Raw genomic sequence first — 22,752 nt, 5'->3', positions numbered from 1 at the left:
TTTTTCCTCGATTTCTCATTATTATTTTATATTGAAATTTTTGAGCAAATTTTCTTTCAACGTTTTTTAAAACTCCCAAGGCTTCGGGGAAAAGATGAGAAAGTTTATTACGCGTGTGATAAGACGTGACGACGTGAACGTGAAATTCGTATCCAGGCAGCGTTTGAAGTCTCGGTTTTTGCAAAATCAAAATTTTTTTATAAACCGCGTATTGCCAATATCCATAAACGGTGATGATAAATTGAAAAACGAAATTCTCCTTTTCGCAACACGTGTATTCAAGTATTCCGACATCGCCCCGACTTTCTACCGTATCTACACCATCTGGCATTTTCGTATTTCGCAATACTTCGTTATTTCCGCCTTTTATACGTTTATAACTGCAGCGCGTTGTTGTACATAGACGTGCTTGTATGTACACACACACACACAGCGATACGTGATATCACGTATATATTATATATATACGCAATATCGTCGATTCAACGTTTCGATCACACTCGCGTAACGCGTACGGCGCAACGTTTTACGGTAAATATTCTCCAGTCATATACCGTAATATGTACTACATACAGGTACGTATGTGTGCCCGTCTCGTTGTTTCGTACATCAGACGTTATTATACCCGCACGTCGCTGAACTTACGCGCCGGTGATTCGATCCAAATGCAGACGACAAGATAGCCGGGCATCAAATTTTCAATACGGAAACTTTCGTTCAATTCTACTCGCGGAAACTCCCGACGCGCCAGTTGGTCTTCTCCTCCAGGATCCGAGCACCGGTTGCTCGCACACTGCACTCCGCAATATAAGAAGGAACACCGACCGATCGCCGATCCTCATCCCGCGCCAAATTACTATTCATAACTTCGTCGAGAGTCGTGGAATTCGAATTATGGATTTCGAAACGAATTTCAATTTTATATTGGTAGTGGAAATTTAACATTTAGCATCGGATCGGCCATCGTACACCCTGCATGCACGTACCTTGTACCAAGCCGATGACGGACCGAGGCACCCTTGAAAATTTGCCTCTCGGACAGCTGCTTTTTCGCAACCTTCTTTTTCCCCCCATCAATTCTCCACCTGATCTTATTTTCCGAGAGGAATCTTTATCGGTTTAAAGAAACGAGACGGTACCCGAACATCAAATTAGACATCGAATAATCGATCGGAACGCAAAGTCTCGCCTTTGGCGATACATTTTTTCAAATTCACGTTCGTTTTTTCCCTCGAATCTTTGTTAGGGTTATTCTGCAGCCACTCTATCAATACGTTATACTTTTCATTTTCTTCGATTATGTTCTTGCCTCAACGATTGGTTTTCCCTTTTAAAGTTAATATCGTTGTTAAATTATTCCCAGTTATTTTCTCTCTCTCTCTCTCTCTCTCTCTCTTTCTCTCGGGAATATTGGTGTACATCATAATGTGGGCACGGAGAAATATAAAATCACGGCTAAATTGGCGTGGTAACGAGGAACCGGCCACCAAGCATTGTTCGATAAAAACTGATGGACGTTTTTATTTTGCATCCCCTCTCGCGCAGACGGTTTTTATGATTTTACTCGTACGGTTTATTCTTTTAATTTGTTTTCCTTCTCCTCTACCCTGACGACGGGGTAAAAAAAAACCCGACCGCCGGGAATTCCACGCGCAATTCTTTGTCTCCGCGTTGTCCAATCTCGCAGTTACTATATATCCATCTAATTCCACACTCTATCAGTACGTCTGTATCCGTATCTTTTCTGTAATAATACCTCGGGATAAAATGTTATAAAGAAAATGGGAAATGGGAAATAAATGGTGGAACGAATTTAACAAAATCGTAGAAAGCCGGGGGAGAGAAACGCGGAATCGAAAAAAGGAGGAGGAGAGACGAGCTGCTGATGGAACTGAGAGAGAATAAAATCCCCCGCGTGTCTATGCACTTTCTATACCGACTTTCTGGCTCTGCAACACGGTTATACAATAGCTTTGTGACTTCGGAGCGGATTTTGCCGGCAAGCTTTCCGCGCGAAGCGCGTTTTTACTTAAAAATAAACCAAATGAAACGGGACGCGCTCAGTCTGGAAGTGACGGGAGAACCTGGCGCATTTCGCGAACTACTGCGAACCAAGTTTCCCCCCGTGATTGCAAACTAACGCTGCAAACACCCGCCTCGGATCGTTTTTGCAAAGTTGTATTTACGCTCCCGCGAATACCGTACACACGTGCCGATTAGAGAAAAGAAAAGGAATCAACGATTCCCAAAGGGAATACATTAAAATTGTACACCTCGAGTTGTTCGTACATTCAGGCAACGTCACTTTATCTCCGATTATCCGATCCTCCGTTTTTCGTATGGTTTTTAAAAGAATCCTTATTCCCCCTCCTTTTCGTTGAAGATCGTCCCGTTGAGATCTGAATTTCGGAACTTTTTCCTCGTCACCTCCTGAACGGAGTCTGGATTCAGGTCCTTATTAAAAAGCGCCGAATTACGAATTTATTGGTGGCGAAACTTAAAGTAAGGAAATCATACTTTGAGCGTCGGGTTTCGAATGGTTCGAAACCCGACGCTCAAAGTTCCTAAAGGACAAAATGGCGAAAGGGCGAGCTCCGATAAGTGAAAAAGATTGAAATTTGAGCACTTTGATTCTTCTTCGTTCTGGATTTTCGATATTTTTACGTTCGGAATCCTGGTTAGTCTAATTTTCGGTTTTTCTATTTTTTCACACGCATTCGTTGGGTAAACTACGCTGCGTGACGTATACTTTAATTTTCGGAATTTTACTCTATCGAAACCTTATTTTTCGGAACTTTCCTTAATCATAACTCGAATTTTCGGAATCTCCCGTTTCGGAACTCTGAACCGTCTGCTTTCCGAACATTCGAATCTTTGCTATTTCTCCAAAGTTTGATTTCTTCGCTTAAAATTTCGCCACCAAATAATTCGGAGTTAGACGCTTTCAGAACCTTCAAATTTCAAACTTGAACCCCACCCCGCTCTTTGATCATCGCGTCCATCGACCTTCCCTACAACAGACGAACGTCACAAAGACTGTACAAACATCGACAAAAAAAAAAAATACGCCAAGTTTCAGGGGATAAAAACGAGTCAAGTTCTAAACTTACCCATTCTCGGTGAATTTAAGATCTGAAACCTAAGGTTCGCCAAGCCGGCTCTGCGGTTTTGGCTACGTACATGCAGGGTTGCGGGTTGCTCGCTGTCCTCTACTCGACTTCATCCCTCGTCGTCATTTCACCGTCACATTTGAGGACTGGAGCGCTTGCGGCTGACAGGCCTCGTGCGAGTCGTCGACAGGCACAACTCGCGAGTCCCGAGTAGAATCCGGCCGATTTTCAATCGAATCGACTCGAATCGACGCGAGCGTACGAGGATCGGAATAGATCTTTCCGCGAAAAAATTCGTCTTAATTAGAAGCTTGCGAGGAACTCGTCCTCTCCTTACGAACCGTCCTCGATTCACGGACGGTGGTAGCTTTTATTGGCATTCCTCGGCCCGAATCTCCCCTCGTGAAGCTCCCTAATATCGTTCACCGATGTCCCCTCGATTGATCGTCGAACGTCGTTACGACTAGCCGGACGCGTTTTAAAGGCAGTCCTTGTACGTCGCTGACGACGTAATTCCCGTCCGTGGATCGCGCCTCTCCTTCCAGCATTCGGCCTCTGCATCCCCGTTTTTTTCTTTCTGTTCTCTCGCCCCGCGGCGATAGGCGACCAGCACTCGGATCGTCGGCGGTATCTGGTGGTTCTTCACCCTCATCATCATATCCTCGTACACGGCGAATCTGGCCGCCTTTCTCACCGTCGAGAGGATGATCACCCCGATCGAGAACGCCGCTGACCTCGCCGAACAGACGGAGATTTCTTACGGTACCCTGGAGGGCGGGAGCACGATGACCTTCTTCAGGGTGAGTAGCAGGCGGAAATCTAAACGCGGTTTGCAATAACGATTACGTCGATCTCTCTCTCTCTCTCTCTCTCTCTCTCCCATTAAGGACTCGAAGATCGGTATTTACCAGAAGATGTGGCGGTTCATGGAGTCCAAGAGGCCAGCCGTTTTCGTCTCCACGTACGAGGAGGGCGTAAAACGCGTCCTCGAGGGCGACTACGCCTTTCTCATGGAGTCAACGATGCTCGACTACGCGGTCCAGAGAGACTGCAATCTCACGCAAATCGGCGGCCTCCTCGACAGCAAAGGATACGGGATCGCGACGCCGAAAGGTTCGCTAATTCCAGCAGCGTTCCGGCGCGGCGTGGCGGCGGTTTTTTTTTTTCTTCTTCTTCTTCGTTTTTTGTCGTCTCCTCCCGCTCCTTATCCACCTTCTTTTTTGTTTTTTTTCTCCCCTCACTACTGATCTTTCAACCGCAGGTTCGCCCTGGCGGGATAAAATATCTCTGGCCATCTTGGAGCTACAGGAAAAGGGAGTGATTCAGATACTCTACGACAAGTGGTGGAAAAACACCGGTGACGTTTGCAATCGGGACGAGAAGAGCAAGGAGAGCAAAGCCAACGCTCTTGGCGTTGAGAACATCGGTGAGACACTCGCACACCTTCGACTTTACGCTATATGTATATCGTTTACACGCGTAGGTGTACGATGTAGGTACGTCGACGTCTCTTCCTTCTCTCGTTTACTTCCTTATCTCTAGCCTTCCTCGTTCTCCTGGATTTTCAATAGACCCGCCATTCTACGACTTCACAGACCGACTACATACACGTGATTTGTACCTACATTATACATATACGTATATACACGTAATCTACCTCGACCTCGAACCCCTGAGTCCTCGACGTTTACCGGGAAATTCTATACGTCCCTGTATTACGTCAATCGAGGTCTGGAATTTCGTCCACCCGACAACCAATTTCACCGAATTGAGCTTCGGCTCTAAGGAACGCGTTACCGCCTTGATATTCAATTTTACCACCGGTAATTATCGGCGCTGTTTTCTGTAATTAAAGTGCGATTCCTCTTCGTGCGCTACACCTGCTTTTGCTTCTCGCATTCCTCACTTCCGTATTCTCTAACGAGCGGTCGCTGGTCTTTCGGGCAATCAGGAGAAACCCCGAAGTGTTTTGGTGAACCGGAAATGGTCTTTACACACTCCGAACGAAGTACCTTTAATGATGTGGAAAACCGCGAGTCACAGGATTTGCGGATACCTGCTCGGTTCGTCCGCTCGGTCAGGTGACGGTGACGGAAGTAAAAGTTTCTACTTCCGGTTCTGCGACGACAATCGCCTGAATCACGACATCCTGAAGTTATGCAAATTTACTCATCCACCCAACCTTTCCGCACCTCGTGCTTAGCTCAGCAGAAATTTGAAATTGCTTCTGTATCTAAATTTGCTGGAATATTTCCTGCGCGTCCTTTCACTAACGCCTTGAAACTTCGAATTGCACAACATACATTTTTGTATTTATTTATTTTTTTTTTTCACGATTGTGGGTCTGATTTTCTTACTTTTGTGTTGACAAGAATAAAAAAAAAATTACAGATGAATTATTTATTTTGTGAATGATGTGAAATCGTTAATACATGTGAAAGAAATTGAAATAATCATTTTACTAAACATTTCAAAATCAGGGGTTTTCTAGCTCACTATAATTACGAGTTTGATCTGAAAATTTGAGAACCCGAAACGGTGGCTTCGGTATAACAATAAAAAATGCAAAAAATTACTCATCTTGTAGGAAAATTCATACAACCTAAAGTCGAAATTGAAAAAATTTCTAATAGCGGCTCTGAAAAGTTATTCATTTTAAACTTCTCAGTTTCTCCTTCCGACACGTGATAAGCGGCCTCAAAAATTTCAACTCAACAGAAATGACGAACAAAATTACGGTCAAACAGCCACCCTAATTCCTGCACCTAATACAGCCTGATCGACATACGCGCGTCAAAGAAGTTTCACTTCTCCGTTCAACTATCCCAATTTTTTTCACCAATCACCCCTATAACAGGCTCTAAACGAGCAATTATCAACCCTTTAGTAAAAGTGAATACGAATACCTGTAACAACGTACATCGCTACCCATAATTTCGCGACGAGCAACAGAATCGACGTTTGCGATTCGGCCCACGAAGAATGACGATATCGATTGCGGTTTGCGCCGAGGGTGTGGGACGCGAAGATGGTAGGGTTTCACCCGGATGGAAGGGGAGGCAGCGTCGCGACGCCGAGGGGGGACGGCGTCGAGGATCCGGACGGCGGAAAAATGGGCAACTTTTGATAAAGTCGCGGCCCGCCCGCACCATGAATACATAGTGGCAACCAGCGGGTGGAGCCTGACGGTTTTCTCCCGGCTTAGGTGTACGTACGCGTGGATGGTGTATAGGTATAAACCCTAAGATATTCCGCAGTATCCCGCACGGCGGGTCAAAGGGCGCGGAACTCGCCCCGAAGGGCGGGCCAAAGACCGAGGTAAAATCTTTCACCCCTGCAGTACCCTGATTTCCGGCAACGCGGATTTATATTCAAACCGTGAATTCCGCGCCATGCGAACCGTACTTTATACCTATTCCCCGTTTAAACTCACGCGGATATTCGAAACTCAACGTTTTCACCAATATCAACCCTGTCTCGTTTTAAACGGGTTTCGCCGTTATTTCTAACCGTTCAACTCGCCGATTCAAACGTTTCGCCGATAATTAACCGTCACGAACAAATTGAGCGACTAGCTACTCGCGGAATTATAATTCCAACGTTTTACACAAAATATTACTCTGACTTTTTGCGTTTCAGATACGTTCGAAAAATTATGACGAATCGTTGTAAGATTTATACGTGCAAACTTCGGTCAAGCTTTTATTTGTAGAAAATATTCAACTCAAGTATACGTTATGCGGTAATTTGTTCTAGCTCAGTAAACTATTTGCCACGAAACATTTTATTCTCTCCCCAGGGATTTTTCCTATCACAGTAATAATTTTCCCAAAACAAATTTGCGATTTCGTTCTTTTTCTTCTTCTTTTATTTCTTACAAGCCGTTTTCATCCCATGGATCTTAAAACCTTTCTCAGAAACGCCGTATACGTTGATATTTGATTTTCAAACACCACTAATAAAATTATTTGTTTTGCGATTTATAAAATCGTCACACTAGCTTCGGAGTGGAAGTAATTTATTTATTATTTTTCATTTCTACGATTTCCGTTCTATTTTTGCGCGAGATTTTCGCAGGTTTTATACCGTCGTAAGAAAAAATTGGTGGTGAAAATAAAAAATGTCAGTGTCAATCGTTTACTGAGTTGGAATGGAATGCCGCATACGTATGCTCGGCTGGACATTTTTTTTTTTTTTTTTTCTTCTCTCCATTCCACCGAAATTTTATTCGCCGGAAACTCGGGTCGTCAGTCAAGAGAAAAACTAAAATTGTTGAAAATCCGCGCGACGGTGAATAATCCGAAGGTTGGCAAAAAGCGTTTACCTACAAACCGACGAAGCTTTTACAGGCGATTAAATCCAAAGCGACGTTTCGGGCCAGAAGGTTATATATATGTAAGGTACCGCGTATAAAGTATATGTATAATGAAGGATTTACAATAATGTAGGAGCAAGGATCGATCGCAGGTTTCGGAGGTTCTCGACCATGGTGAAATTGTACCTTACATTCGGGCCGCACATGGCCTTTTTAATACGCGGTGAAAATTTTTCCTCCCATGATATAGACGCAAGCACTTTTAACACGGATCGTTTTCCCCTCCATTATACGGAAATCGTCCGGGAAAAGCCGACATTTCAATCTTTCAAAGTTCCCTCTCTTTCTTTTTACTCTTCTCACCATTTTTTACTTTTTTTTTCTTTTTTATTCGTTCTTCCTTTTCGCTGCATTTTTACACGCGCGCACTTGGAAATATCAGCATCTGTATCGTATTACAATTCTCATCCCTCGCTCCTCCTCCCTTTTTACTCCCTCTTCGCAGAAAACGCCGGGCATTAGCAGATCTCAATCGCGAATATAACCGCGCTCTCGTGTAAAAGCCGCGTATATTTTTTCCCAGCGAGCCCGAAGGTTGGCAGTAAATCGTTCGAATCATCGCCGAATGACGGACGACGCCGACTTCCTGGAGACCTCCACCCCTCAATAAAGGGATGAAAAGCCTCGACGGAGGAAAAGAGAGACCTTCCGTCGCCCCTTACTCGATAACTCAATTAAACCACGACCCTTGGACCCGAGGGTTTCCGAATTAAAGGTGCGCCGACGCCTCTCGTCGAACTAAAGAATTTCCCTGCTTCAGCGATTTTTCCTCGTTTACATACATGAATTTCTGAAATTGATACAAAAACGGTGGGACGGGTGGATATTTTTCTTTTTTTTTCCGACACAGCGTTACGCTCGGATCGAGTAAAATTTCGCAACCATAAAAAAAATTTCACGTTCCGGTGAGGAGTTTTGGAAAGTTGCGTCAAAGTTGTGTGCGGTTGAAAATAGCACCGAGTTCCGTTTCGAATTACGTCTACCTGATATCAATGCCTGAGCACCCTTGGCGCCGAAATTGGGCCCGTTTGAACCCCGAGTGCAGGCACGAAGGGGAATTTACAACCGGGGCGCTGTTATTTGAATGCAAATCGCGACGTCCGAACGTCTTTGTAAATTTTGACTAATGGCGGGGAATCCCTCCCCCGTAAGCCTGGAACCAGTCTTCTCTCCCTCCTTATTCCCGGTTCACCGTTCGCACCAAAAGTAAGGAATGGGTGAGCTGCAGCCGAACATTAAACCCGAGGTATTTTGTTCCAGGTGGAGTGTTCGTCGTTCTGCTCTGCGGACTCGCCCTCGCGATTCTCGTCGCGATTCTCGAGTTCTGCTGGAACTCGAAAAAACACGCCCAGTCCGACAGGGTGAGTATCGGAACCCGGAAGTTCGCGATTGCCCGGTTTTCAACTTAGGTTGAGCCCGATCGGCGAATCTCGAGGGGGGGGGGGGATATTCAAGACCCAAAATCGGCGAGTTATTATCGAACCGCGACGAATCGAAGAATCGCCGATTTTTTGTCGAAATATGTTACAGGGGAACTGTAGCTGTTATCAATGTAATTTGATAATCTTGTGAGCACACGTGCAGAGAAAGAGAGAGGAAAAAATGAAGACAGCCTCAGTTCCCTTGTAATGATAATCATAATACATGATATTTTTTTGCACGATAATTGTTCAGTTTTATTTTACATAAATTTCGTCTTGGTGTTTGAACAATTGTATAAATATCGTCTCGTGCCGTGTCCGTATTATCATTATTATTTATACAAATTGTATCGTCATATATTATATGTATATATTGTATATGTGTGGCGCGGGGTTTGATATTCCGAATTTTTTGGTAGCGAAACTTAATTAAGGTAACGAAATAGAGCTTTGACGAAACATCAAAGTTCCGAAAAGTCAATGTTCCGAAACATGCGAAAGTGAGAAAAATTAAGAAAAGAAACTGGATACTCGAAATTCCGATTGATCGAAGATTTTTTATTGCGTGAATTTCTGGCTTGGTGAAATTTCACCGCTTCAATCTTTCTTCGATTTGGATTTTCGATATTTTTGCGTTCCTGTTCATTCCGATTTTCGGTTTCACTGATTTTTGACACCCACTCGTTGACCAAACTACACTGTGTAATTATATTTTAACTTCCGGAAATTTTCTCTGTCGAAACTTTGCTCTATCGTAACATGAATATTCGGAACTTTGTTGTTTCTTCAAAACTTTGATTTCCTTACTTCGAAGTCTCCCCACCAAACAATACGAAATTAGGCGTTTTCGTAAAATTTCAAATTCCTAACTTCAACCCCGCCCCATACGTGTACACTTACGATATTGTAATTGTTGAATTTTTGTGTGCACATGCTTATGTGTATATATGTCGTTGTGATCCTGATCGTTGCATCGCATCCGCCGCCAAAAATATATCCTGCTGCTGTTTTCGCTGTCGCTGCTGAACGAAAAAAAAACAAAAAAAAAACCAAAAAAAAAAAACCACCAAAAATCTTAACTAACGCCCGAGAAGTCGCTCTGCGCTGAAATGGCATCGGAATTAAGATTCGCGGTGAGATGCGGTTCCCGTCAGAAGCCCGCGACGAAACACCGGATATCACGCGAGGGGCATCTTCCATGTCCGAGGTGCAGCCCCGGCGCGTCAATTCGAAGAGGAAGGTACTGCGCCCGCGAAGAAACCACATACGTACCCAGCATCGAGCTGCCTCGACTAAATGGTGTAAGTCGCGTCCTGCCCGACGAGCGGCGAGTTCCCGTGGGAGTAATCCACCCCCTTCGCCCGTCTTTACACCTACCTCCGCACATGGACGGGGGTGTTTTACGTGTATATGCGTACGTAAATACGTAGTCACGTGTACGTATAACTTGGACATGATCCTTGTTTGTTCGGGGTCGTTGATGTTTCGTCGCCTCCAGTAGTTGGACCCACGGGAACTCGTCGCGGATATGACGGAAAAAGTAAACGAAGGGAGTATTATCGCGATGGAACGATGACTGAACGCCTCGTAGGATTCTTCTTTCCATTCTTTTATATTACGAGGGTTTGTTTTTCTTTCTCTCTTTACTCGCATTGCGAGAATGGAAAATAAAAGGCAAAGTTTTTCACCGCAAAGATGAGAACGCGATTGTAACTTGTGTATTGAATTTTGTCTGTTAATGCTTTGTTCTTTTTTTTTTTTCGTAACTTCGTTAAATGCGTGTTCGTTAAATTTCGTACTACTTGTTTGCATTTTGCACGATGAAAATAACAGTTTACATTATATGTATACTTCAATATATTATATTGTATTGTATATTGGGGTTATTTATGTTTTAGATTGTCCGCATTTCGTTAACAATATTCGTGTTTTGTGTGATACAACTCGTCGTTTGTGTAATACCTAAATATTGGATACACATATATATAAATGTATAAAGTTTGTGCAAGCGCTGGATTAATTTATCCAATCATGCAGAACGTGATAACGCGGTGAGCATGTATGGTTTACCGCAGAATTGGCAAATATGAAATTACTAAAATTATCGAGGCAATTTAATTTAGCAACAAGAAATAGACTTTTTCATTAATTTGAAAACTGTATTTTCATTTTTTATTTTATTGATTTATTTTTTTTCCTATACCGCTTTATCCCGTGCTGCATTTTTATATACGTGGAGCATTCAGTTTGCAGCTTGAATTTGCATCATAGGAATAATGGCGACTTGATTGCATGCGTTGTAAAAAAAAAGAAAAAGATAATGTTACGTATTAATTGCACAGAAATTATCTATGGTTTTCTTCTTTAACACCAAATTTTGAATGATTCGTTAGAATTCAAAGCCCAGATCGCAAGTGAATTAATTTAACTACATACTTTCAATTAAAATGCGGATTTATTCCGCTCATTTGCCGCATCAGCGAAAGTTGTCGAGAAGTATAAATTTAGCAGATAATTAATTTTCACGTTACGAATGTGAAGAAAATTGGGAGATGTATTTGACATTCGCATCGACTCCGCCATTCGAGTTTACCGTAAAATTTGACCGTGGCGCTCTTTGAAAATCCAGACAAACGGAGTGGTAGCAAATAAATCACTGCCTGTAGCCAAGCTATTAGAAAACGCTTTGTCAGCCTCAAAACAGGCCGGCTGCTGCGGAGTCGACAGATTCGGGGAAAATCGTCGTACAATCCGAATCCAACGGTGGGAAAGAAACGGGGCCAGGGATAAAATTTGAAAAGAATTGCCTCCCCTTTTCTCTCTCTGTCTCATTCCTTGCCTTTGCATAATAAAAATACGTAGAACGGTATAAAAAGAGTGGAAATTTTAAAGTGCAGGATTGTTTTCGTAGACGGAGTATACTTTTTCCGGAACAATAGACAGCTGCTCGAATTATACATTCCGAATTTTCTCCTGTACCAGAGAAAAGCTTGCGCTGCACGGCTTTTCGCTGCTGCAACAGTCGTATCATAGCTCTCGGTTGAAATAACTCGAGGATCGCCTTTTCCAGTTTGATAATTGCACGTGCAAGGTGGAAAGCTGCATTCTCAGCTGAACGGAAGAGGGAAGCGCGAGGAGAGCGAATGAGGATACTCGAAATGGCTGAAATTTGCATAGCTTAACAGGCGTGCAACGGAGGAAGTTGCCGGGTAGTCGGATCGAAGTAATTGTTGTTGGCGTTTACTTACTTGCTCGAAACACCGTCGAAGTCGCGGAAAGGACAGAGACGAACGGAGAGGAAGTCTGAAATCGAAGAAGACGTCATCGCCAATTTCTGTATTTGCCAAAAGCTCCGACGTTCCGTCGTACGAAGTTAGTCGGCTTGTTTTCCTTGCAAATTTTTTTAATTCTGTTCTCGACGAAACTGCGAGCTTGCACGTGATTGATTGAGTCAGGAAAGACGTTTTCTTCCATCTTCTATTTTAATAACCGTGTAACCGTAAAAACGAATTTAGAAATATTTTCTTATCACCGCAATCCTAATCTTTTCGAGTGATCTTAATAGTACGGGGACGAGAAAAAATTATATAGTCCGAGTAATCTTCCGACGGAATTAGAGGCGAGCTAACGAAAATACGGAAACGAGGACTCCGCAGTTTAGGGATGAAATTTAGCGTCACGTTGTAGTAAAAAAAAAAACCTGATGAAGTCGAGGCGCCGGTCTTTGCTGACGGGAGAAAGAGCGCTTTATGTCTTACGGTTAAAATTAATGAAAGCCAAGGAGTCGGCTCTCGCAAGTTTTAAGAGAAACAGTTTATTTTCTTGAAAAAAAAATTAGGAAAAACACGCGTTCGAGCGCCAAGTTCAATTTTTGTTTCTTATTTATTCTAATTCTCTGTTCAACCTACTATCATTCATACACGCGTATCACCGACGTGACGGCAGCCAGACAAAATATAATTGATAAAAACAATTCTGGGGGGGGGGGGTAAATTTATTCGACCTGAAAGGAGGAAAAAAAATTAGAAAATTTTCTCATGAAAACCTGAGTAGATTTTTCAAGCCCGAAAAAAGGCAGCTGATCCCCTCGATTGATTTCTCTATACATACGTAATAAAAGCTTCGTTCCTGGCAACAACGAGAAAAGTTTCCCCCCCGTAAAGTATATCAGCTTATATCCCTCTTCCAAAATTCTGCAAAAGGGCTGCAACCCTCGAATAATTCTGAACGTGATAAAATATACATATGTATTCAGAGAACGAGGGGATGAAGTGCTCACGTATTATGTGTGTTTGTCTTTGCGATAATACGGGCCTCGGTGAGAAAAGAAATATGAAGTACAGGAGAACAATGAGTGGGCAGAGAACAAAGGGTGAACTTGGACCCCGTCCAGCGCTAAATGTTATCGAGTTTCAATATATATGTGTGTGTGTGTGTACGTGTATAAGAGAACTTCCCTCAGAGGGTTTCGCTTTTATTCAGCTCAATTTTACTGTCTCGTTTTCGCACTCTCGCTCATTTCGCAATATATGATGTATACAGGTATTTCCATTTCTGTTTTTTTTTTTTATTCTTTTATTATTTTGTTTTGTTTATTTTTACTTTCTTTCTAGGACGAGTGCGAAGAGAGATCAAAGTTTTCTTTATCCTTTCTTCCCTGTTGCGTGTATATACATGCCTCGCTTCCCGGAATTCATTGACGTCGACCCTTGAGAACTACGTCCAGTAGATATTTTAATGTAAATATTCTTGAGGTTTTATCCCTACGAAGATTCCTCGAGTGATTCGTTTTGCTCTTCGTTTGAAATTTATTCCTACGTGAAATTTTGCAAGCTCAAATTCACGACGATGGAAATAAAGATATTTATGGGAGTAACCGCGGGAGGCTGTCTCGTACTTGTAAAAATCGAACACCGGAAACACGTGTTTGGAAGAAGATGATCCGTGCAAGCTCGCCCGTCGGTTTTCTCCACTTTTCACCATGTCAGGATCGCGTCGTTGCCAGATTCATATGCAAATTTTCTTCTTGGCCGAGAGTCTTCCACCCTCACGAACGAACCGCGTATAAACCATCGATTCTAACCAATATCAGTTTCGTTTCTTTCCACCCCCGTTGCTCCGTACGCGAAAACTAAGCGTCGAAATAAATGCAAACAGCGGAGAATACCGAGTGGTAACAAAGAAGAAAATCCTGCAACATAAGAACACACGCTTCTCGGCAACTTTCGCACCGGCAAATATTGCTCAGCGATTGAATAAAACGTAACCGAATGACCCACGAAATTTTCGACGGCTCGATATGGCTAACACTGGTAAATGATTCCCAGCAGGAGGCTGGGGCGTTGCCGATGACGGAGATGAAGAAGTCATTGAGCTTCGAAGCAGCGGACACATGCAGGGGGGTTGGACGAGTCGGGGGGAACACCTAGCACAGGCCTCCTCCTCGTCTGCAACCTCAGGCCTGCACCAGAACCACCCCCTCGACGCACACTCACCCACCCCCGCCCCCCCACACCCACGGGCATCACACCCACGCCCACGGCCACTCTCACACTCACACGCACAAGCATCATCAGCCTCCACCCCCGAGGCTGAGGCGGGACTCTTCCGGCATCGGCTTGGCTCAAGGTCAGTTAGATTGCGGAGGGTGTCTCGCTTCAATCGATCCAAAGTCAAATGTCTGTGAGTAAAATAGCCAAGAGTCTGAGTCAATTGACAAATTTTTCGGACAAAAATTGTAAGGTTTGAAGGGGGGAAAGAAATCTGACGCTTTACGATTTTCCGTAAGTCGAGTCGTCGAGGTCAGACGAAGGTCTTGACGCGAACCAGTACGTTATTTTTTATCGGCATCTGAAAAGGGCGTCAAATTCTGCATAAAAAAGTACTCGTATGTACCTACTTGACGCGTAAATTTGAATCGTTTGATTAAGCTTGACTCGATTGATTAAAATGAGGCACCCTGTATATCCTGAAAATACGAGAAATGCCGACTCGGCTGAGATTTGTCGCTGATTCGTACGACATCGAGTTATTTCTCAGGCGCGGGGTGAAAATGTTGAAAGATTGTGAAATAGGAGCGTCGTAATGACGAGTTTTTCTCCAACGTTATAAAACGTTTTTTTGCAAATAGCAAATTGTATGCCAACTCTTGTCCTCTATGCGCTGATCGAACAGCTAACGCATTATTGAAAAAAACAAAGAATAAGAAATTAAATTTTCTCAAAATTTTCACGAATAAAATTCCGATTTGCGAGAAATAATTCGCTTTTACTATTTTCCCGGCTCTCTCAACAATGATGCAGATTCTTGTACCCGCAATCGGAGCCAATAAGCATCCGCAAAAAAAAAAGAAAGAACAATCTACCAGACGACAACTGATGAGAATAAACATGGTAAAGTGTACAGCGAAAGCTCGAAATTCCGCTTATTCGAAACAACGCTCGCAATTGTCCGAACTCTCGAAAATTTAACAAGTTTGCTCGCGAGGCGTCCGAGTTTTCCGGCTTGCACCTCTCGCTGCACTCCCGAAATCTCATCACGAAGCCGGAATAGTTGGTTTCTAGTGTCTTCTCGGCCCCACCCGCGGAGCAAAAGCAATCCAAAGTTGGCAGAGCGAGAGCGAAACGTCGGTTCGCCGTTTACTGACCCTCGAATAATTTCTGCAGGAGGTGACCACCCTGAGAGCATTCTCTGGAGGTTCGACTGCGACCTGGCCGGTGAACCGGACGTGGTGATTTCGCCCCCGCCGCCCCCGCCGCCGCCACCCTCGGCCGCTGTCTCGCGGACGACGACCCTTTGACCAATACTCGAGGAGGTGCCCACCGGGGTTCCCGTCCAAAAAAACATCCCCTCTAGCGCCTCGGCCCTTGTCGTAAACGTGGACCAAAAGGAGACGTGCTTATAGCAGACGGTGAAAATCGGCCGCGAGGATTCGGGAATGCCGCCGATTTAACACTCGGACTGTATTCGCGATCGTCACCGAAGTGTTGAACTCGTTCTTTCGTAATTCGCGGGGTGCGGTTTCAAACTTTTTTCGTACTCGTTCGACGTTGTTGTTGTATACGGTGAAATGAACAATCATGGTGAGGTTTAGGACGAGAAAAGGAAAGAGAGAACGGAGGAAACTCATTGTCGAGGAGGTAAAGAAAATCAGAGAACACTGGAAATGAAAGTAAAAATCGAAGTCATAATTAGCTAGTCAAGGTTGTTGTTGTTTTTTTTGCTGTCTCTCTCTCTCTCTCTCTCTCTTTACGACAAATAATACCGTGTAAAAAATCATCGAAACAACACTAGCAACGAACTCCAGTGCAACTAATTGGGTAAAATAAATTATAATAACGTCGTGTGTTACCTTGAATACACTTACCTGTTGTATAAAATGGATGATGTGGGTTAGGAAGTGGATTAATACGTATAATAATAATACCATGTGAATTTGTAAAAAAAAAAAAAAACAAATACTAAAAAACATTTTAGAAAATATAAAAATTAAGAAAACAAGTCTTGAAAAAATATTTGCTTCGGCGTATATTATTTCGTGAACGGTGAAGCTGATCTTTTTCCAATCCGCGTGTCTTGTACAGTAATTGTAACGTTGTATAAACGATATAATGAAACTCTATGAAGTGTAAAGTAATTAGTAAATTGATAAAAGAGATTATTGAGTATAGACGTATAAGAGACGATAATTTGTTTAGCTAATGACGTAGGTAAAAACGAAGAGTGTTTTAGTCGTATTTTGACACAATTGCGAAATTCAATTAGCTGAACGATTGTCACGGCGTGGAGGAAGAAAATTCTTGTAATCCATTTACAGTGCTGAGTGATTTTCAAGAAATAAATTATTTATAGTATAGTATGATGTATAAATATATATATATATATATATATATATATATATATATAAATATAGTATTATACGTAAAAATATAAATATATGTATATATATATATGTATATCTATGTATGTACATGAAATTTGTTACGTAAGTTATGCCGATGAAATAATTTTTATTTATATCAAAGTTATTATTGTATAATATTGTTAAAAAATTATTCACGTACACAACGTCATCATTTTATTTCCATGCGAAAATAAGATCGTAGAATGCAGTTTTCAGATGAAAGTCAATTTTGCCAAAATTCAATCATATTTTATTTATAAAATACGTGCGTTTAATCGATCTGCCACGCGTCATAATTACTTTAACTATACACATACAAAAGTGACCAATATATACATGTGTATATAATATATGTATACATACGAGTATACTAAATAATTATGATGCCAATGAATTTTTTATCATTAGAAAATAACTCGAACGTTTGAATAAAATACAAATCGAGTAACTCGCGCACATGCAAAACGAAAAATAAAACAACATAATAAATTCTGCAACAAAAAAAATATATCAAGATTCTGGTGGAAATTTAACAACAAGTTGATTATTTTTCAACTCCAACTGTTAAACTCCGCGAGTGACAACGGTTACGAAAAAAAAAAAAAAAAAAAAAGCCATTCCTTACAATCCGAGACGTGTGTAGATAAATCTGAATCGAAGAATAATAAATAATAAGACCTGTCAAATGAGTGAGATTTAAGGAGAGTGCGTAAACAACTGCGTGTGTATAACGTAATAAACCGATAACGTGGGTAACAATTTTTTATCGACTTAGGAGAAAGTTGGATGGAAAATTGTTAGGGAATATCAGCATGTATTATAATAAGTTTTGCAATCCTAAGACCAGGAAGGTAAAAAAGTTTAACGGCATTTCGGTGGCATATTTTTCAAAAGTCTTCTATGAAATTCATTGCAACGAGGATCGAGACTCGCATTTGGAAGCCCGAGTGACAGAACAAAGAGATTTTATATAAAACCGGCCTAAATTTAACTGGATAATTTCAATTCTCCATTACCACGATTATATTTGTTTAATATTTATACGTAGGACAAACGTTTGTTTGTGCGAAGGGTGTCGTATGATGTTCGCCGAAAACTCCCGCGGAGACCCTGAATAATTTGTCTATACCGAAATAAAGAATTTCAACAATAACGAAAGGTGCGTTTCAATCTGTGTTTTAAACATTGTCGCGGCGTACTTGAGGAACGCAAAACGAGGTCTGGAATATTTTGGTATTTTTGCAGCTAGCTTTTACCCTGGTGGGGGAATACAAAAAATTAATTAACAATTTATTACCTTATTGCAACACGACGAGGCCTGTGCCAATCAAATTATTTCTCTGTAACGAGAATGTCTGGTTTAATAAACGTAAAAGGAATAATTAATTATAAGGTTGGAGAAAAAAAAAAAAAAACACAGAATTGTATAAAAGTGCCTGCCTTTCGTAATGACCGGAAAGTTACGAGTTGTTTTTTCTTCTTCTTTTTTTCTTTCTCTCTCTGTTTATTCCTTCTTTTATACAGTGTGATAAACGGTTTAATAATCGTTTTAATGAACGCGGAGGTGAACTTAAATTGAAAAGAGAAAACTTTCCAGCTTTAATTACACAATTACACATACTACGTATAAGTGCGTTGTGTTGTTATATCACATGCGTCGACTATGAAAAAAGTATTTTCTTTTAGCACGGAAATTCCCGTACAATTTACTGTGCGTAAAATCAATATCATCAATACGTGGAATTTGGAGATGGAAAGTGTGCGCGCAAAGATATCAAGTGGGAAGAAAAGGCGTCGTTGCCTGAAAGCGAGAAATGCGAAGGGCGAAAGGTGAATGTAGGGACTCGGAGAAAAAAAAAAAGAAATTCAATGGATTTATTTTGAAAGGGAGGCGAGTTTCTCCCCCATCTTTTTCTCCTTTACTCGCATCTTTTCTTCTTCGAGGAAAGATTCTTAATTCGATGCTAATTGCTATTTGATTGCTCGCGTTAATTACCTGATTACCCTGCCCCGCTTGAACTCAAGTGAAAAGCCGAAAAAGACGGAGGGCTGAACGGGACGAATGAGAAAGTCGGAATAAAAGCGAACGAAGGGTCTGTAAAAGACTGCAGGCAGTTGGCACTAACGACCCATTGACGCTGAGTCCTACCTTAAATTCGCCACATAACTTACCGATTTCATCTTCCGCGATTCGCGGCAAGTGCAGTTTTCGAAACCAAAAAAGAAAAAAAAAACTCAAAAAAAAAAAACACAGACAGTATCCACACCGGATCAAAGCAACGGTAAGCAGTTGCTGGAAAATTTTTATCAATCACTTCGCGATGCACTCTGGGTAATACGCGCTAAATTTGAATAGTACATTTTCCCTTTTTTTTCCACTCGACCGGCGAATTCGGAATTTCTCGCCTTGATCTATTATTCTGTTTGCGTGTTTTTGCACGCCCAATTCGATCGAATTCGATATTTCTGTTGCGGACACCCGGTATATCGCAAAGCGTATTATATGCCTCCGCATCCGTATCCGGACGCCGAGCCGATCCGTCACGTGTTTGTCTATTTTGTACGTCTACCCACGTCTCGTATATAATAAAGTAGAGCAAAGCACTTCTTGCATTTTTTCTCAATCTTTTTCCCTGCGATTTTCTATACAAGCCCGGACTAATCAAGGCTCGACGATTGCTGGCCAACTGACGTGAAATCCAACCGAAATGAAATTAAATTATAGGGAGAATACTTGTCGCGATCGATTTTAATCGGTACAAGGAACGAAAAATAATGTAGATTTTACATCTACAGTGATGAATATGTGGACAGAACTTTTTTAGTGTTGAATTTACAGAAATTGTGGCAAGATTTACAAATCCGATAACTGGAGTTACAAGACCTATAATAAGAGTTGAAACATGCTTGGGTAGATGCCAGAATTGGTGTAAGTTTGATTCGAAAAAAGTGCTGTGCGTATATTCATACATTATTTCCCATGTATCATTCTAATTATAGTAGCAGAGTTTTAAACCGTAATGATCAAATAATATTCACTTCGTTACACCATCTCTTTTCTCACGCTCCTTCAACGCATAAACTTCATCTCCAAATTATCCTCTCCTTGAAGTCAATCGATTTATCACGCAAGGGGTAAAAAGCTTATCCTGTAAGGGAACGCGTGCAGCGAGACCGTAAGGTAATCCTTTGTAAGCTCTGAAATGGTTGAGATAAATTTTGTGAAAAAAATCAGCACGCTGCCAGAGAAGCCCGAGTATTTGTTTTTCATATTATTTCGCACTCGTTCCTAACTTCTTTTCCTCCCCAAGGCGTCAGCGTCTCCCCCTCGTTTCGTCTCGTCTGTTTTTGCCGGAGTTCTAATTCCCCTGCTTCTCTTCTCATCGCTCAATTCAACGTGTCACTTTCGGCGCAATTTCTTGTGCAATTTTATCTCCGAGACTCCGAACAATTAAATTCACGCCCAGGCGATTCATCGTCCTGTCGTCATGGCGCCACGTCATTTTGAATTATTACCCAAGAGTAAATCGGATCCTGACGAATGGGACCGAAGTTTCCGTAATCTTACACGGATTGTGTAAGATGCGTCGCCGATGATTTACACTTTGTATGGAATATCTGTTTACAGTAATGTTCGTTAGTACCTTGAAGAAATATTAGCTCGTGAGGAATTGGGAGTCATTGTCACGTAATTCGTGTGGAATCGAACTCGCATTTTGTTTCGAGCCAAAAACAAGTTAGCAATGAACATTACCGTACAAGCCTGTGCACAATGTCAAATGAGTAATTTGAAAATTGACGAGTCTATTCTTAAATATTAAGCTTCGATTCTTTGGTGCCTGTTTCTGCTCTCTGAAATGAAAAACAAAAAAATGGTAAAATTCAAATATCGTTTGATGGATCATGACTGCAGCAGCAGAGCAGTCATTTTTACCAATCAATAATTCATAGCTGATGGAAACTGAGATTGACGTTATAACCAAAACGACGGGATGAGGAATGGCTTTTGAAGAAAAAAAATTTATAGAATCGAGCTAAAATATATCGTAGTTTAATATTCCGAAATGTTTTTCTACATACGCATTATTTATCGAGTTAACGCCCACGAATAGCGATTTTTGTGCATTCGACAAATCGCCAATTATGATACAAAAAAAAACTTTATTCGTAAGATTTGACAAAAACTAACAGGCAGAAAAACGATTTTCATAACTTAAAGATCTTTTTTCTCCTTGAACATTTATATTTAAGATTATTTTAATTCCAATTGACCGATTGCTAGATGCTCGAGGGTTACACTTATGTTCGTCTGATTTGACGTTAGGAATTTTCTAATTGTCCGCAGTTGAGATCAACTTATGACCGGGCAAATATTTTGCAAAATAAGCCTCTTTTCAAGCACCGCTGCAAGATATGAAATCTCGAATAAAGTGACTTCTTCGGGAGCGTCGAAGTTTGCGTTAGTTTATTTTCGAGTACGCTAATCTTGCGCCAGTATTTAATAACAAATCGGAGTTTCGCAGGAAAATGATCTGCTGAACGATTCCATTTAGCTTTCAAAAAGCGCCAATTGTCCAACGCTATGTAGCAATGCTATAAAGTATACAGCGTATACACAAAACTAATTTACGTCGAAAGGGAATTCAAACCGAATTTTCCTTTTCGCAACGCGCTTCGTATCGTACACGGAATTAGATTTGTCAGAACGTTGAATACCTTTGCGATTGGACTCGCTTTTTAATACGTCATCCCTTATACTCGTATTACGCATATTTCAATCTACGAAGTCACTGACTGATTAAACGAAAACGAAACGCGATACTTTTCCCAAAGTTTTGATTAGATTTTCCTGATTTAAAAATTTTCTTCGACACATTTTATTCACTTATCGTCCATTTCCGTTAATATATATGTACGGGCATTAAGGAATGCGAAGTAACATGTATCCAACAATGAGACAGATAGCTGAAAAAGTCACGATACGGCCAATAAGATACCGATAATAAGACATCAACGTCAGACTCAGAATCGCGGAAAAAGCGTCGATATTTTCTAAGAGCTTTTTCCCCCCTTCGACACCCGACTCGACATCATTCAGACGCAATACCAGTTCGCGACGCTAAACTTTTATAACGACTTACCTTCTCTGGCAGTGCATATATATGCGTCTCTGCACACTCTAACAACCTGCAATTCTATAACTTCTTGTTATCTTTTATCTGAAAAGAAATGCCCCACGATATTCTTAACAAGCGTTGCTGTTACTTATTACTAGAAGTGAAAATCGTCCTAACGCTGTTCACAATATTACCTGATTTCCCAAATTCATCTCTATGTTTAACAAACAAAATCGTTTTCTACAGTGCAAATAATAATTGCATTGCTAAGCGCCAGAGTTGAGGCAACCCAGATTATCGACGCCGGTTGTGTGCTGCAAACAATAAGGCGCACACAAGCAACAATAATAAATTTATAATCAGGGTACAGTGGATGATTATTTGTAGATGATAACCCGTGGAAAAATTTGAAAATTTGTTCGCGATGAAATGTTTTTTCAATACTTTCCTTCCTAAGGGCTTACTTGTCACAGATTGCATTTATTGTTAGTTTAATTGAAGATGATAAAAATCCTTCGGGGTGAGGTGTCTGATTAGATATTTTAAATCTACCGACGAACAAGGTATTGAACACAGTAAATACAAAGCTCTTCGAGGTGGTCTGACTTTTGTAAAAGAGCTGAAACAATGTCAAAGAAAGAATCCAATTGCAAATAAACAAATCGGAGCTAAGATAACTAACAGCCATATTCTGTGCAAGAAAAGAAAAAGAGATAATGAAACATTTTTCAATAATATTTATATTATAATGAATGTAAAGAAGACGTTTGCTTGGTATGAAATTTTTATTTATAGTACAATTGTTTCATAACCGTCATAAAAAAAA

The 22,752-nt window shown here is 41.3% G+C and overlaps 1 protein-coding gene across 7 annotated transcripts in view; it reads left to right on the top strand.

Moving 5' to 3' along the window:
• Positions 1 to 15,698, top strand: part of LOC124187758 (glutamate receptor ionotropic, kainate 2) — an 89,402-nt gene extending 73,704 nt beyond the window's left edge. For 2 of the 7 annotated variants that reach the window (XM_046579865.1, XM_046579870.1), the window contains 6 exons: positions 3,713 to 3,910; positions 3,998 to 4,223; positions 4,372 to 4,536; positions 8,746 to 8,846; positions 10,001 to 10,207; positions 14,234 to 14,458. In XM_046579865.1, the coding sequence (XP_046435821.1) occupies positions 3,713 to 3,910; positions 3,998 to 4,223; positions 4,372 to 4,536; positions 8,746 to 8,846; positions 10,001 to 10,207; positions 14,234 to 14,335 (999 nt within the window). In that variant the 3' untranslated portion in view covers positions 14,336 to 14,458. Of the gene's footprint in view, positions 1 to 3,712; positions 3,911 to 3,997; positions 4,224 to 4,371; positions 4,537 to 8,745; positions 8,847 to 10,000; positions 10,208 to 14,233; positions 14,535 to 15,208; positions 15,299 to 15,571 lie in introns of those variants that run through there. The other 5 variants (XM_046579871.1, XM_046579864.1, XM_046579867.1 and 2 more) reach the window with 5 other exon arrangements.
• Positions 15,699 to 22,752: the final 7,054 nt, after the last annotated feature.

The sequence above is a fragment of the Neodiprion fabricii genome, chromosome 1 (genome assembly GCF_021155785.1).
Source record: "Neodiprion fabricii isolate iyNeoFabr1 chromosome 1, iyNeoFabr1.1, whole genome shotgun sequence".
Taxonomy (NCBI): domain Eukaryota; kingdom Metazoa; phylum Arthropoda; class Insecta; order Hymenoptera; family Diprionidae; genus Neodiprion; species Neodiprion fabricii.
Note: the sequence above shows the minus strand (reverse complement) of the source record. Positions and strands in the feature narration are given on the sequence as shown.